The sequence below is a fragment of the Lagenorhynchus albirostris genome, chromosome 8 (genome assembly GCF_949774975.1).
Source record: "Lagenorhynchus albirostris chromosome 8, mLagAlb1.1, whole genome shotgun sequence".
NCBI lineage: Eukaryota > Metazoa > Chordata > Mammalia > Artiodactyla > Delphinidae > Lagenorhynchus > Lagenorhynchus albirostris.
In genome coordinates, this window is record NC_083102.1 from 86845963 (window position 1) to 86863739 (window position 17777).

The 17777-nt window shown below is 42.1% G+C and overlaps 1 protein-coding gene across 2 annotated transcripts in view; it reads right to left on the reverse strand.

The window, feature by feature from the left end:
• The window catches only part of RELN (reelin), a 516315-nt gene extending 501488 nt beyond the window's left edge, over nt 1-14827 (reverse strand). For both annotated transcript variants that reach the window (XM_060157241.1, XM_060157242.1), the window contains exon 1: nt 14602-14827. In XM_060157241.1, coding sequence (XP_060013224.1) covers nt 14602-14827 — 226 coding nt within the window. The remainder of the gene's footprint in view (nt 1-14601) is intronic.
• Between the last annotated feature and the right edge of the window lie 2950 nt (nt 14828-17777).

Genomic DNA, 17777 nt, shown 5'->3' on the forward strand with positions numbered 1-17777 from the left:
AAGTGCAAAGGTTCTGAGATGGGACTGAGTCCCACATGTGTCTGAAGAACAAAAAAGAGGCCCTCATGATTTCAGTGGAAGAGTAAGAGGAAAGTAGTAAGATATGAGGTCAGAAAAGTAACAGAGGAGGCAGGTGCTATGGGGCCTTAAAGCCCACACCAAGTACTTTCTCTTCTTCTTAAGGAGAAGGGGAGCAACATAAAGAACGGATACAATTACAGAAGATTTTATTGTTCAAATTCAGGCAATATTTTTGGGAAAACAGAGGCAGACCAGAGTTTCTCCAGGCAACTTGGTGGATTGGATGGTTGTCCTAGGTATGGAGCAGAGGGTTGGTTTTAACCAAATCACTCCAGCTGCTGTGTTAGGACCAGAATGAAGGTGACAAGCATTGAAGCAGGAGAAGTGATCAGGAGCCTGCTGTAATCCACGTGAGAGAGGGTGGTGGCAATGGCAGATTCTGGGTGTGTTTTAATGTAAAGCCAGCTGGACTTAGGGATGGATCGGATGTGGGATGCTAGGGAAAGAAGGTCTGGGGACTGAACAACGGTAAGGACTCAGTTGGCAATAATGGAGTTGAGGAGACTCGAATAGGAGCTACTTTGGGGGTGGCAGGGTGAGGGAAACAAGAAGCTCATTTGTGGGTATATTAAGTTTGAGATGCCAATAGACATCCAAGTGGAGATGCTGAGTGGAGAGTAAGACACAGGAGTTCAGGGAGTTGTGAGAGAGTCACCAACATGTAGACTGGCACTTAAGGCATCAGAATGGATGGCATCCCTAGGGAGATAGGGCAGATGAAAAAGAGAAAAGGAGAAAGGACACAGCCCTGGGTGCCCTGACACCACAGAGTCAAGGAGAAGAAGAAGAAAGAGCAAAGGAGGACTGAGAGAAGCATTTTGACATCTTCCTAGTGAATATCAGGATGGTTTGTCTACAGTGATGCATGAATGCAGAGACATGCACTCACTAATTTACCTTTGATATTCCCTTGCAGGTCACTGAATGTTAAGATCCCTCGGTGTTTGAGGTAAAGAGAAAAGTATACACATCGCAGTGAATATGGGTGTCTTGTACAGGGATAGGCAATCTGTGCAGCTTTGAGAAGAGAATCAGACACTTTCACAAAAACACAAGAGCATGATAAGTCACTGTTAGGTTGGATCTACATGCATAACAAAAAGATAATTCTGCCCTCTGCCCCTCACTCCCCAAAACATCACTAAAATCTTCACATCTGATGAAGGGTGCTATAGTACCCCAGAGAGCACGGCTTCTCCACGTGGCCTGTGTTGTCAATACCTTGCTACCCCAGAGGTCATTTCACACCTTTTTTTCCTTAAACGTATATCGTGAATATTGTGGCACTCATCTGTTGTTTCTGCCTGCCTTACACCTACTCTCCCTTCTTTGGGGTAACAACACCTCAATTCTGCTTCAGAGAGAGATACCCCTCTGACCTCAACATCCATCTCATGGGATGGCCATACCTCAGGTCGGCCAATGAGACTTGTGGTCCCAGGAATTAGAATTCAGCGACACAACAAAGGAAAGGAGTTGGAGAGGATTCATCCAAACTTTGGGGCCAGAAAAGCTGAAAATCAGAAAAAAAGCCAGAAAGTTTTAAAAAGTCAGAAAATCATGGTTCTTACCACCACGATTCCTTTAGCAGTTGACCACTCCCTGCTCCTTGATACACTATCATCATTTCTAAATCTAGTGTTTGGATTTTCTTTCCATTCTGCAAGTTAACCCACCTCCTATTAATGAATCCCTTTAGCCCAAGTTAGCCAGAACTGGTTTCTGTGGCTGGCAGCCAGGGTACCCTTGCACACCTGCCACTCTCCAAACTGTACAGCTCTGTGGTAGCTCACAATAAAATGCATAAATCTTCAAGTGGGTCCATTTCTCAACGTAAGTAAAAATAAAGGTTTAGAGGCTATCATAAGCAAAATAAAAGCTTAAGAAATTGTTTTATTTGGTAATATTCCAATAACCATCCTAAATTCTGGTTGTAAATCTTTTACTGACAAATCTTTCTCAGGAGAAACATTCTTTTTATTCACTGGAAATACTTATTTGTCTTTAACTAATCAAAGTAATAGACTTTTTTTTGTACCAGTTTTTTCTACAGGATGACTATCAAGCATGTACCTCACTCAAGATATCCTACTCTTTTATGTTTGCAGAGACTCCGTGTTTTTCATTATGTTGTAGAAACACATAGGAACCACTGGCATAGCTGGGACAGGACAAACTCTTCTAAGCCGTGCAAAAATCATTCAGCAATGCGGGTCAAATCAATGAGTATTATTTTAACAACTGTGAAGCACTTGATCTCCAGAGCATCTTCATTTTACTTCAGTGAATACAGATAGGTATCCCTTGGGTACTCATTAGTGATACCAATTTTGTATTTTAATTTATTGTAGTTTTCTATATGTTAAAAATATTTCACAATTTATTTGGGATTGAAGTGTCTGCCTCACAGTTTCTGTTAAAAGGCTGAAATAAAGCACTCATATTTGAGAGAAAAAGTCTCAATAGTTTAATACCTGCATCAAGTCAGATCACCCCGTAAGCAGCCTCTTGGTTTCCTACACCACCCTGGAGGCTCACAGATTTGCCATTAGAGCTACAGCTAGGCACAGCTCACAGGCGAATGCTAAAGGGAGAGATGACCTGGTGTGTCCCGCCTGAGGAAAGAAATGATCTCTATGTGGACCTTCTCTACAGTTTTGATAATAGCTTTTAAAGGCTACTGTCCTTTTGTTAATGTCCAATGAAGCAAATTTTTCTCTCCTAGTGAGAGCATGGGCCTCCTTCAGGCCCTCTGAGAACCTCCATGAGTTCCATACAGGAAGCTCCTACCCTGAATCTGTCCTCCACCCTCTGTTTTATTTCCACCAGGGGTCTGTTTTAGCTTCCACCAGGGTTCAGTGGCTCTCAGTTCAGATCTGATGTCAAACTCTGGGATAAACTATAACGGTGACAAATCAGGAAACATTGGTATTACTAACGTAATTCACCTTGCCACCTCACCTGGTTGCCAGAAAACCTATGGCTGACCTTTGCCCTCCTTGGCAGGAGGTGAATTAATTTGGGAACAAGGGCAGGAGAGGATGCTTAGCCCTTTTCTTCTCATTCAAAATAAGCTCAACAGAAAGTGATTTTTATAAGTCTGATCCACGTATGAAAAATAACCCTACAAAGGCGAGTACAAAACAAACGTTATCCCACTGGTGTCACTATCACTGTGAGAACAGACCTCTGATGAGCGAGGTCAGACACTGCAGGATGATCTGGCTTGTCACCCGGAGTTTCACCGTGTACCCCATCACTCAATTTCACAGGCTCTACCTGCCAACAGATAACACTCACAGGAATTTCCTAAAGAAAGAAATACATTACAAATAGATGAACGTCAATGAAAATCTTTTTAAATGTCTCTCTGCTTAAATTATAGTTCTCCCCTTGTATTCATGTCCTTCTCAAGTTCTATTAGTGAGTCAAAGAACAAATTTCCTATTTACTTGAAAATCTTCATTAAAATTACATTCATCAAAATGTTAAAAACAAATTTGAGCAAAATTTGCAAATCACTTTCTTATATTTGTATTTGTGGTGATACTTTGAGAGCATGTTAACTCCCTTAGGTCAACAGTATACTAAATGATATCTTTGCTTTGTGCTTCATCTGGAAGGTGATGTCTAGTCAAGAAATATTGAGGACTGTACAATTCTGGCATCGTTTGGCATGGATATCATCCTTCTGGTTTGATTTTGCAATCTTTATTTTAAATGACGAAATTAGCTTTTACTTTTCCTTATTTTCTCTTTCTTCAAATGTATTTTGTTATTTCTTATTACTATTCCTTTCTTGAAATAATTGTCATTTCTAAAAAGAAATGCATACCAGTTAAAAGTATGGATTCTGGGGCTTCCCTGGTGGTGCGGTGGTTGAGAGTCCGCCTGCCGATGCAGGGGACACGGGTTCGTGCCCTGGTTTGGGAAGATCCCACATGCCGCGGAGCGGCTGAGCCCGTGAGCCATGGCCGCTGAGCCTGCGCATCCGGAGCCTGTGCTCCGCAACGGGAGAGGCCACAACAGTGAGAGGCCCGCGTACCGCAAAAAAAAAAAAAAAAAGTATGGATTCTGGAGCAATACAGACTGAGAGCACTCCTGCATGACAGCTTTATGATCTTGGGCAAAATACCTTTCTGTGACTTAGTTTCTACATCCACAAACAAAAGGAGGATAATACTACCTACCTCATGAGGTTGTTGTGAGAACTACATGAATCAATATATGTAAAGCATATAGATCAGTACCTGACACATAATAAGTGCTACTCTAGAGTTTGCTATTGTTAATGTTGTTGTTATTAATTTATGCATAAGTTCTTGAGTTACCCTTTTAAAAAAATTGTTGATAGTATCAGTGCTTGGAATGGGAATGTGAACCCACTTTTCTAAAACTGCCTAAAACCAACTAATTTTCTTATATTCCTCCATCACCTTCATTGGACCTATAACATTTTTTTGCAGGATGAGGATGCAGGAAGTGTTTACATGAGAAAAGGAAGTAAGAAAAGATCTGGAACCATGATCATAGGCTATTTCAACATTCATAACAAAGGTGGCCTAAACAAAAAGATTACATGTTCCTGAAGGTAAGGCTGAGGTGCCTGTTTCCTCTGTCGATATGCAGCAAGCAAAAGAAATGACATTATTGGATTTGGTCCTAGAGGCTGAGCCAGACATAACAAACAAGGTTAAGGTTGGGGCAGAGCTCACATTCACAACCATGTCACACATCTAAGTATTTTAAGTGTCAACAGGATTTACATATGGTGATACTGCATTTTTGAGAGATAGGACTGACAGGAAACAAAGTTCATAAACAAACTCACTAGCATAAATTGTCAGTTATAAGAAACTCCAGAAATTGGAGGTCAGGCACAGGTTACCTTCTCAAAACATTACTAAAAAGTTAATATAAAATGCACTATTTTTGCCACCTGCATAAGTAGCACATCTTGAAGGATATTCTGAAAATATATTATCAAAAGTGTCTTAGAAAGTATCCTAGTTCCATCAAGGTTACCAAAAGCAATTCTATGGGAGAACCAGAGCAGTTCAGAGCTTGATACAAGAACTGTGACTGACTTAAAGAGAATGTAAACTGAGTCATTTGTGTGTTCAGAAGAAATGATTAGGATTGCACTCAGCTGCGAACAAGAACCTGACTGATTTTTCTTATGATATGAGAAGTCCAGAAGAGGTATTCCAGGGCTGATACAGCCGCTCAAAGGTATAAATAAAGACTCAGTCTCCTTCAGAACTCCTGGTCCACCATCCTTAGCATGGGACCATTATCCTCAAGGTCACAAGATGGTTGTACCACACCCTGCCTGGAAGAAATAGGTAAGGGCAGAGCAAAAAGTATTTGCTGAGTCCTTTTAAAAATCATCTTTATTGGACTTCCCTGGTGGCGCAGTGGTTGAGAATCTGCCTGCCAAAGCAGGGGACACGGGTTCGAGACCTGGTCTGGGAAGATCCCACATGCCACGGAGCAACTGGGCCCGCGAGCCACAACTACTGAGCCTGCGCCATCTGGAGCCTGTGCTCCGCGATAGTGAGAGGCCCGCGCACCGCAATGAAGAGTGGCCCCCGCTCGCCGCAACTAGAGAAAGCCCTCGCACAGAAATGAAGACCCAACACAGCCAAAATTAAATAAATAAATAAATTTATAAAAAAAAAATCATCTTTATTAATTAAAAAAAAAAGTCTTTCTAAAGACCCTACCTGGTAGACTTCCACTGCATCTCGCTAAATTACATGGCAGGGGAGCCTTGGAGGTAAGCATTTTTAACTAGACACACAGTTGTTCTCAAAATCAGTTAGTAAGAAAGGGCGTTTTAGTAATCACTGGGTAGACAACAAGCAATGCATGCCACATAATGAGGCATTATAGAATCTAGAAAGAGGACAGTTCCTCCAGTACAATCTAGGGAAAATGCCAACCAGCCCCGCTGACTTGGATTGGATTGGATGGAGAAGCTTTCCTAGGTGCTGGAATCTGCCACTGAGATGATCTAACTCCATGCTGCCAAACAGCCTACGAATAGTATTTGCCCACCCATATAAACTCTGATACAGTGGACAGAATACACTGGTCAGCCAATGCCTTTATCCTGACAAGGATATGTTTTATTGTAAATGAACTAGCCTTCTACTTCACCACCTAACCATGTGTGGATTTAAGTTTCCTCAGTCAGCCCCTGAGGGGTGAACTATGGGTTCACTATCAAAATCAATTTCTCTCATTTCTAGTTTTGTTGAAACAGTTTTGTATTTTAAAATTATTTTACACGGGGTTGTAGACACATATATTGTAGGATTTAACAAAATACATTAAACTGATGTTATTTACTTATCTTGGCATCTTTCCTAGACTACCACCTAAATACACAAAGTTTGGTTGTTATCACGGCCATAAACTAAGGAAACATACTCAATTTAGGAACAGGAAGGTCTGACTTTGGAACTGGCTAAGTTAATAAAAGTTTTGGTTAGACTAGAACTACACTCATCAACTGTTTAATTCTAGGCAAGTCGTATCTATTTTGTCTGGGAAACACTTTCTGATCATACATACCTGGTGACAAAGAGACTTTTTTTTTTACTTTTCTGACCCTCCTTAATATACTCAGTTTGGAATTTTCCTTGAAATGGGCCACATGTTGACAAGGCACAAAAGGAACAGGCACGGGTAAAGAGCTCCTATCTGTATATCCAATGCTTCAAATATCCTTATCTAATGCTGGGTGACTGCACCAGATGATAATAACTACCATCTAATATATGCATTACCTTATTTAATAATTGCAACCCCCAAATATGGATACTGTTATTTCTACATTAGAAACGAGGAAACTGAGGCTAGGAGAGGGTAGGTAACTTGCTGAAAGCACACAACTAATAAGTGGCAGAGAAAGGATATAAGCATGGGTCTCTCTGCAGCCAAAGCTTGAACTCTTCTCACTACATCACTGTGCCTCCCTAGACTTTCTTTTTAGTGTAAGTCTGAGCTCTCAGCCAAGGAATCTTTGAATTTTTGAGCTGGAATAGACATTAGAGTTCACAGGTACAAAACAGTAAAATATGTCTTATTGAAGAAAGACTGCGGAACATACCCCAGAGCAACACACCTCCCTTCTTGACTCCCAATCTAGTGTTCATACCAAGTCCCCCCACCCCCTTTTCAACCTGTCTGTTAAGTGCCAGCTACCTAAAAAGGTGGCATCACTATTTCATAGCTATGCAACTGTTACAAGTCTTGGCAAAGAGACCAGCAAGTAAAGGAGATAACTTGAGGTGACTGTGGTGATGACAGAGACAGCCCTCATGCATTTACTAGAAGAGTCTCTATGCACTCAAGCATTCAAGACATCTCAAAATTGAGTTGCCTTTTAGATTCAAGCTAATTCAGTGTGCATTTTTCTAAATTCTACAACTCTCCCTCATGGTGTATATATGTGCTTCCATGCACAGACTTCTGATTCTGCAGTTTGACCCCATAGCTGGCAGTAAGTAGCTAACTCAGAATTAAACAGCTACTGGCTTGAAAGTTCTTCTAAGAGATTTTATAGTATAGGAAGAAGAGCCTACTTTCCCACCAGGAATAACTAACCCATGATTTTTAAAAAGGGCACGTGCATGTCACAGAAAGATAACATTAATTTTTTGAGAGAAATACAAATGCCTACTCACCCACTTTTATTATTGTAAACATCCAATCAGTACAATATATACTGATTATATAATATATACATATATATATACACCATTATTTTTCAAGGGAAAAAAAGGGGTAGAGCTGGTGATAGGAAATCTGAAGAGAAGAAAGAAAAAGAGAAAGAATTGAAGGAGCAAAGGAATCAAGTTGTGAAGCAGAAAAGAGGAAGGAAGAGGAGAGGGAAGACAAGGCCCTGTGACATGGAGGAAAGGAGCAAAAGAAGAAGGAAAATGAGAAAATTTAGGAGGAAGAGAGGGGTCATAGGAGAAAGAAGGTGAGATACAGGTGTAAGGAGAGAGGGGCAGAGCAGGAAAGGCAGAGAGAGACGATTCTGAGGTGAGGGTAGCACTTAATGGTAAACTATTATCACTCCTTCTTCATGTAACTTGGTATGTGGGCACCAGCGTACATCAATAACCAGGGCTATTCGAAACACTCATGAGTTCTTCTATAGTTTCAAGGAATCCTTTAATCAATAAAATTTAATTTATTTTGCTTTCCAAACAAAGTTTTATGTTTCTAAGGAAAGCTAAATTAGCATTAAAAGATAACCTGAGTTTTCAATGTTTACTTCAGAACCTCAGAGTTCCTATAACTATCTCTTTGTGGCATTCAAAAGCTATCTAATTACCTTAGCTTTGTTTCCTTGAATGATTAGAGCTGCCTTAAGCCACAAATCAACATCTGTACATGTGTAGTGACCCTTCTGCACACCCCCAAATCCAGTTGCTACACTTAGCTCCTACAGAAATCGAATAAAGAAGGAAAAAATGTGTGTAGTTTTAGAGAAGCACACATATGTTTCTCTAAAATAATTGGTTATCCTGTAGGCACAGCATTCAACCCTTCAGAAGCTCTGCCTTCAATGAGATTGGCATGGCAGGTGACCGTGGGGAAAATTACTCTCTAAGCTACACAACTGACACCTAAGTGAGATTACCTCATGTGGAATTTCCTGAGAGCCAAGAATATTTTTTTAACACACCATTCTTGTGTTTGAACAGTCATTATGAAATCTTCATATATGAAAATTCAATTCCAAGTTCTGAAAATGTGTTTTTAATACTTCTTTGTTTAAGGCTGATAAGATTGAAATTATACAGTTTGGTTATTTTATTCAATATAAATAACTCTAAAATCGGTGGGGTAGGGGTGAGGTGGATTAATCACCCAAATTATTCTTGAAGCCAAAATATTTAGATAAATGAATTTTCCTTTTCATATGTATGTTATGTCATTACCCAGACATAGTTTAAAGCCCTACGTGAACATGTCCATTCTAACCAAATGCACTGAGTGCAGGGCTATCCATTTTTTCTATTTCCATATGGCATAAAGAACTTTTTAAAAAAGAAAGAACTTTTTAAAAAAAAGGCAAAAAAACAAAACAAAAAAAACTGCTGCTACATGTTGGGCTTCCCTGGTGGCGCAGTGGTTGGGAGTCCGCCTGCCGATGCAGGGGACACAAGTTTGTGCCCCGGTCTGGGAAGATCCCACGTGCCGCAGAGCGGCTGGGCCCGTGGTCCATGGCCGCTGAGCCTGCGCATCCAGACCCTGTGATCCGCAACGGGAGAGGCCACAACAGTGAGAGGCCCGCATACAGCAAACAAACAAACAAAAAAAAAAACTGCTGCTAAAAAAAAAGGAAGAACTTTATATTTTTGTGTGAGAATATATACAAGATTTTTTTTTAAATGCCAATGTTCAAAAAGCACCAGTAGCTCAATTTATTTATGCTTCTCTAATGTAAAGGCTATCTGAAATATATTTCAAATATATATGTATCAACAACTTTGTGAAGGTTAAAGACATAATAAATAACTGTCAAAGTGTCATTTGAAGTCATCGGAGGAACAATTATGGCTTAATATGCAACATATCCTAAATAACTGATAATGTAAGGTTCCCAGATCATCTATAGAGTTGACCAATTCCAGAGAGGGAAAAAAATAAATCAAAGATAAGTTTTAGATATTGTTTTTTGAATGAAACTAATTTATGAAAAAATTTGAAAGTCAATAGTATTGACTTTAAAATCTTGTGAAAATATCTATCACTCACTTTTAAAGATGAAAAGACAAATTTATTAGAATAAGATGGTTCTGTAAAAAATATACTTGTATTATTACAATGATACAACTTTCTTATTTTACTCTTTAATATTTTTAATGAAATTAAAAATAATAGTTTAAAATAAAGATTCATAAAAATTGGAGGAAAATATTCTAATTAAATAATTTCTAGTACTGTAGTGCTGTGACTGAAGTAAGAATACCTGCCTAAATTAGATGTTTCCAATTATGATTTTAAAGACCTGATTTTTTTAGTGTATGACTGGAATTGAAACTCACACAGGGAATATATATTAAAGCAATATTTATATGATTTAAGAAATGATCTGAACCACATTAGTAAAATATGTTTGAAATAAATTGTAGAGAGTGAGATGAAATATAAGACAAGTAGAGAAAAATGCTTTAAATGTTCAATTTTCAAAGTCATATGCAAGCAGGACACAGGTGCAGTTCACTTATAAACTGCATTCGACAAATGATTTTGAGTTTAAATATGCTGATTCCAGAATCAGAGACATATAAAAAACAAATATCCACTCACCTGATCAACAAGCCAGTTAGTTACCTTAGCAATAGCAGATAACTTTAATTCAAATTTTTTTAAAAAATCATTCCTTTGAAAGGAATTTAATCTAGAGTATATTACCAAAAATCATGTCTTGTACTTGAAAAGTCATTATATTGCAACTGCCTTTGAACAGTGATTTTTAATTAGCAACCAGTTGATTCCAGAACACATGTATGTATAATAGGAACACTGGCAATTCTTACAACAAAATACCATAAATACTTTATCCTGATTATATCTTTTTTAGGTAAACATTCTGTTTTAGCAGTTGAAATTGATTTCCCCACCCACCCCACAATAGGATTAAATAAATAATAGAATGAAAATGTAGCACAAAAGGACTACCAATAGTGATATTGGATTTACAAAATACAATCAAATCCCCTTTTTAAAGAACCATGCTTTATTAACAATTCAGTTCTGCTTAAGACAATTTTTTTTCTCTCAATCAATATTTTAGAGCATATTTTTCACTGTAATGGAACATTTCCCCCACCTTCTGCCACCTTAATAATGGGGATTCTCATCTTTTTAGAAATTCAGATAAATTGTCTCACCAAAGCTCAAGCACTTTCCACAGACTCATTCACTTATGCTTGGCTTTCACAGATAATGTTTTCTCTTATGTCTGACCTCTCCTTTTTGATGGTGACTGAATAAAGCCCATCTTGTGAGTAGGTAGGTCCTCATTACAGGATTTCAGGGTTACCTAAAAGTCTTTCTATCTCAAAATATATTATCTGCCTGCTCAGTGATGCCAAAATTATTTTAAACAAAAAGGGGAAAACATCTTTCCATAGCTGTAATTAAGATTGTGGGAGAATATAACATTGACAAGTCACAGTCACTACAAATTGGTTGGGGGAGGAGTTTTAAACAAAAGCCTGAGGAGTGGGGGTGAGGAAGAGGGATTATCAGAGGAAAGGAAAGGTGCAGACATCAACTCGACCTTTGCATGTTTCACAATACTGCCCCAGTCCTTAGGAGAAGGAGCAGTGAACAGCCAGGTGTGGCTGGGAAAGAGAAAGGGCTACCTGACTGGACCATCTGGGTTTCCATTTCCTATTTTCCCATCATTTGCAACTTTCTGGCCCCCCCCCAAAAAAAAACAGGGCCTGGAAATCATGTTATGGAAAGTGACCATATTTTGGGATTTGTGCAAAAGAGGGAAATTCTAGGAAAAAAATGTTCTGACCCTGAGACTTTTCTAATTCAACATGATATATACATATATATATATATACACATATATATAATCTCTTATTGCTGAGCTTCTAAACTGCATTGTACTCATCATGCAAAGACACCATAGTTCATTGTGACCAACGATGTCATCTCAAGAAAGTCACAGACAACAGATTTTAAAAGCTATAGGAAGATGACAACAGAGGTACCAAGTGAACGAGTGACGAGAACTAGCAAAAGTAACCATGCACTGTTTACAGAGTTGCCAAAACTGCAAACAGATGGATAGACTACTTAACACTGGAAATATCTGACAATTCTGTAGACACACAAATTTCAAATTCTTTTGTATTATATTTTCGTTGCTTTTTTTTTTCAAAAGATTTTCAACAAAAATCTCTAAATAAATATGACACGTACAGAGACCCATGATATTGAACTCTGATATTTGCTTCTCCATTTCATATTCTGTCTCACAACACAAGTCTCAGAGGGCAGCTGACACAGCCTGGTCTACAATCATGTCCTGTGTTAGGTACCACTGTACATCTCAATGCATTCCTTTAGGTAAAAAAGTTAACAGCCATTAGCTGCACACAAAAACCATTCCCTCAAATGCTGACTTCGATGTAAATCATAGATAAGACTGAGTTTTCCTAACATACGTGTTACATTTTAGAGATTCGGAAGATTACAAATAAAGTCTCAAGCTAATATTTTACATATTTCTTGGTTTTAAAAAAATTTGGCTGAATAACCTCCTATTTTGGTCTCCTATAAAATGAGCTAATACCAAAGTATATTAGGTTAAGTTTTCCTATCAACAGTTCAATTCTTAAATAGATGTTACATTATTAATTTGTAACATTAATTTCCAAAAGTCTAAAAGAAAAGGAGACACATGTATGCACCATTTCATTTTTAAACATTTCTTCTACCTGTAGAAAATGTTACAAGGAAAAACTCTTACTGAAGGCCTATAGCTACAGCCAGTTTCAAAATCTAAATATTTGACAAAACAGGTTAACAGGAATTTAAAATCTTACAATAACCATTCTCAAAGTTTATAATAATAATTCGATCTTCTTAAACTTACATAATAAAATTTCTCTACCTTTTCTAGTGATAGAAGAGGTAGAAATTGAGACTTTCCCACACAATACGCAACTTGAAGTATTACACTGTATTCTTACTCTCTATCATTCTTTCCTTTTCTGACTTAGGATGTGATTATGGTCAGTCTTAGGCTGACTTATACTTGCTAGCTTTATAGCAAAAGCAAAGGCTATGTCATATTTTGGTATTTTTAAGTTATCTATGCTGGCACCTTACAAAGGATATGGAAAACAGGAAAAAAAAAAAAAAGCCTACGTGTTATCACAGGTCTTCCATCACAACCTGACAATCACACCTTTTAGCCCAGCCTTGACTCACTTACCTACCACTCTCACTTAGAGCTAATAACGGGCAAGCACCTCTACTAAAGGTCACACTAAGTGACAAGCTCAATCAATCAGTCTTTGGGTGAGGTCTGGGTTGCCATCATATTGGCTGGTCCTTCTCAAAAGATTCTCATGAACTCAGAAAAACACCGGACCATTCTTGGAAAGAGAATACAATAAGCATTTTAAAAGAAGGGACTAGTTGCAGAAATTTAATATTCCAAAGTCTAAAATTCCAACCGAATTAGACTCCTGCTCTACAGACAGGGCTGACACCATGCCACAAGAAAGTTGTAAAAGCACTACTTTCAATCTCTAGAAAGCATTTATTTAGGCTAAACATTTTAAAGCAGATATGACGGGCTTTTTAAATAGAAAGTTTAAGGATTCTTATCATTTTTATATCCATGTTTATCTGAAATGCCAGCTGCTCCGTGGATTATCTCCTGCTATACCAATAACTGTTAGCCTACAAGAGATGGAAACTATAATAGGAAATCACTAGACAATAGTTGGGTATCAGTATTTTTGCCTTGAAATTCTAATTAAACAGTGCCTGTCACCGCTTAAAAGCTCCATAGAAGTGAAATATTCAGGAGTTCCAGCGGAAGTAATAGAAAATAGACAATATCTTATTTTCCCACATACTCGATTTACTAGCTTCAAATATCAAAAACGCACGCACTACAGAAAATTCTCTTGCTTGCAGCTAAACTGTCCTTCTTCGATCATGTTTCATTTTGATGAAGGACTCCAGAATGATCCTTTTTTAAAAGGTACCTTTAAATTATAAGGAACTTCCAGTCCCTACCTGGAAATTAAAGCTGTGCAGATTAAAGACAGTTATTAAGAAACATCACAGAGATCATTCTAAAAACAAGTAGCAGGTTACAAGTAAGAGAGGACTCAGAAAAAAGCACCATTTCCTGACATTTTAAAAGCCACTTTTAAAAGAACAGAGTGCTGGAAGCAGCCGCTCCCTGTCAGGAGGGTTGTCTGACACTGAAGGAAACGAGAGGGACCCCTGGCTGGGGAGCAGCGAGAACTTTGCGGCGGGCCGGCGGGCGACGGCGCGGGGCGGCCGCGGGCCGGGGCGCGTCAATCTGTCATCAGCCGGTCCGCAAAGCCCAGCAACCCCCGGACGCCCTTCAGGGGGAACCCGGAGCAGGACAAAGGTCTGGAATCCAAGCACTCGGGTTAAGGAAACAAGATGCGCGTTTTCATTCAAGTGTCAGCTGCCAGAACCACGAGGGAGGAGGAAAGACCTCAAGAATTCTCTGGCGTTTCTCACCAGAACCGGCTCCTCACCGGGAGACGCGTGAGGGGAGTGTGTGGAGTGCGGGGGCGGGGGGCGAGGGGGGAATAAATCCCAACTCGCGACTCTATCCCCGGTAACTTTGTTTTCTCTCCCTCCTCAGAGGTAATGTTGAGGTAAGGGTTGTCACGGTTCTTGGTTAAACGGCCCCTTGGAAGAAGGAAAGGGACACAAAGCTGCGCTGGGCGGCGAGCGCGGAGATGCTGTGGTACCTACCATGGTATTCCTGTCCCGGTACGTAGTAGGTGGGGTGGCCCGCAATGTGCAGGGAAATAAGCACCTCGCCCTGCTCCCCATCTCCTTCCAGCTCCCCGTGGTGGGTGCACAGGAAAAAGAAGGGAGAAAAGCGGGGGTAATAGCCCACCGCGGCGCGCACCCTCAGCGTCGCTCCCAGCATCAGCGCCAGGAGGAAAGTCCGCGGCGCCCAGCCACTGCGCTCCATAACGCCGCTGCCGCTGCCGCCGCCGCACACCCCGAGCGCCGCTCTCTCATTCAGTTTTGGAGGCGCCGGGACGAAGGAGCCGCGTGGAGAGACGGCGAGAAGGCGGCAGAGGGAGCAGAGAGGGCTCGGGCGCGGAGCCCCGCCGAGAAGTTCCGCGGGAGACGGCAGCTCCCAAAGTTTCTTTGGGCCGCGGGAGCGCGGGGCCCGGCTGCGGACGCCGAGAGCGCGTCGGCCGGTGCCGCGGTGCGCCGCCCAGCCGCCGCCGCCGCCGCCTGTGCGCGACGCCCCTCCGCCAGGCCTGGGAAAGCGCCCGGCCCACTCCACACCTTCTTAAAGCCCGGGGCGCGGAATCGCCCCCGCCGCCGCCACACGTGCCTCGGCCGCTCCCCCGCCCCTCCGCGCCGCGCGGCGCGCGCCCGCCCGGCCCCCGCCCACTCGGGCTCGCTCGCCGCACCTCGCGCTGCGCAGGGCGCACGCCTCCGCGAGGCCCGGCGCCTGAGCCCAGTTCTCACACTGAAGGGCAGATGAGGGAATGCGAGTCGGTCGGGTTGGGGGAGGGGGCTCGGGGCCACGAGGTACGGGAATCTGCACGGAGGGACTTAAACGCCTCAGAGAGAGAGAGAGAGAAGGAGACCCTCCCGCCCAGCTGTCCGGAGGAGCAAAAGGAGAAGACAGTCCCTTTTGCCCCTCAGATTTCCCTCCTTTTTCCTGAGAGGAGACGAGGGGGAAGTAGAGGGGCGGTGGGGACTGGAGCGGGCGCCGGCTTCTTTGTCTGCGCCGGCTGCGCCCCGCGCCCCTTGGGGCTCGCCCGCCTCGGAGCCCCCGGCGGCCCGCACTTGTTCCGGGGATCCGCCCGCGGCCCCGAAACGCGAGGGGCCCCTGCGCTTCTTTCCCACCCAGGCCTCGAGCCTCTCCCGCTGGCCCCCGCCCGGCTCCTCGCCGCAGCGACCGAGCCTCATCTGTAGCCGGATTTAAAATGAGATTAAGCGAAAGTAGAACTGGCAGCCTCCAGTGGTGCCTGGAAATGGTGATTTGTGCTGCTCGGGTGTGGGGAATTGTGTGGCGGGAAGGGCTGGCGGAGCTGAGCCCCGACAGGCGCTCTTCGCTGGACTGTTCTATTATTCATTGCTGCTGGGTTCTTCAGGCGGAGATGGTTGTAATTTTTTAAATCGGTGTTTATTTCCTTTAAATGTCAGCTACGACCAATGTCCCTGAAATGGGGGGAGGGGAAAACGTCTGGAGAGATGCTGGCAGCGGTGATTGAAGTGGGTGGTAATGAGCTGCTGCACAGGAGGCTGCGGGGAAGAGAAATAAAAAGCACGTTTCTAACCGAGGACGGCTGGCAGGAGCCCTGCGGCATCCGGAGATGGGGGAGCGGGGTTGCCAGGTTTTAATGCCTCTCCCCACCCACCCTTGGCTTGCCACCAAGTCCAGATAAACCCGCACGTACAGAAATGAGTAGATTATAAAATTGGAAGGGATGGTGTCTTTGCCTACATTGGGGGGACGGGGCGGGGGAGGGGGACGGGGGGAGTGCGAAAAGACAAGGGGAGTCTTTCCAAGGGGAGACCTCTGTAGTCACTTCGTTGCAAAAGGAAGAGACTGGTTGTTTTCCTCTTACCCAGGCCGAGTTCAGACAGGTAGAAGGGCCACTTCTAGCTGCCTTCTGGTTTCCCTTCCTTCAAAATCCGCCAGGGCTCAACTGTTGTATATATTTGATGTGACAATCGTTACCGCTGCAGCTCTGTGCTGGTGCAGGCTTTGGGCCGTAGGCAAGTCACCTCATTTAATCCTCACAACACCCGGAGAGGCAAATGTGATCCCCATTTCACAAAGGAGGAAACAGTAACAAAGGCTGGATGCGAGGCAGCCTGGCTGCTGGCTACAAAGGCTCTCACCGGGACCTGCCTTGCAACCATCCAGGGCAACCCTAGCTAGACTAGGGAAAGCCACCACCACCACCTTTTCCCCGCAGGCAGGCGATGCTGCCTCAATTACAAGACACTCGCCCGCAGCTGGCAAGGCTGTTACCACCTCTTCCTGTCCCGTTATGTGACTAAATCCTAAGTCAAAATGAATCACTTCTAGAAAGAATCCAAAACTATTGAACATTTTTAGCTAACACTTTAAAAATGTTTACTATATGCCAAGTACTGTCCTAAGTGCTTTACATATATTAACTCCTTTAATCCTCATAACCGTATGGGGAAATTACTGTTAATAGTACATTTTACATATGAAGAAACTGAAGCACAGAGAGGTCAAGTAACATGTCCAAGGTCACACAGCTGTAATTGTGAGAGAGCTGTGACTTTGTCTTATTTCAGAGTCCCTGCACTTAACCATGGCAAACCGCTGTAAGGAATGAATGCCTCTTGTTGCTGTTAGAGGGATGGGATGAGAATTATTCTTTAACCAATGTTGGATTACCTCATTTAATTCTTACATTGGCCTGTGAAGTAGGTATAATTATCCTCATTTTTTAGAAGATAAAGTTGAGATTGATACAAGTTAAATAATTTGTCAAGGGCACTCCATAAGAAGAGGAGCCTGGGATCAAATCTGGCCATGCTTGATCCCAAGGTCGCTGCTTTAAATAAACCGTAAAGTAAAGTAGTAAAGCACTGATACTTGGTCCAGGTCACAATTGCACTTAATTCCCAGAAGGTCCCAAGTTCCCAGGAAGTCCCCCTCTTTTCACTCTGTAAGAAATATTCTCTTGTGAATCTCTCACCATGGCTTTCTTGACATTCAATTTATGTGACCAAGTTTATTTTCCAATCTTCCCCTTTTTTGTGCTTTCTTAACTTTTACAGCATGACTTCGCTATGTGCATTTGGGTGACTTTTATACTCTGAACTACGCAGGCTCGAATCTGTGACTACAGCCCTGTGGTTGTTCATTAACAGGCATAGAGACTGTTTAAATAATGCCCTGAGTGGTGTTGAGC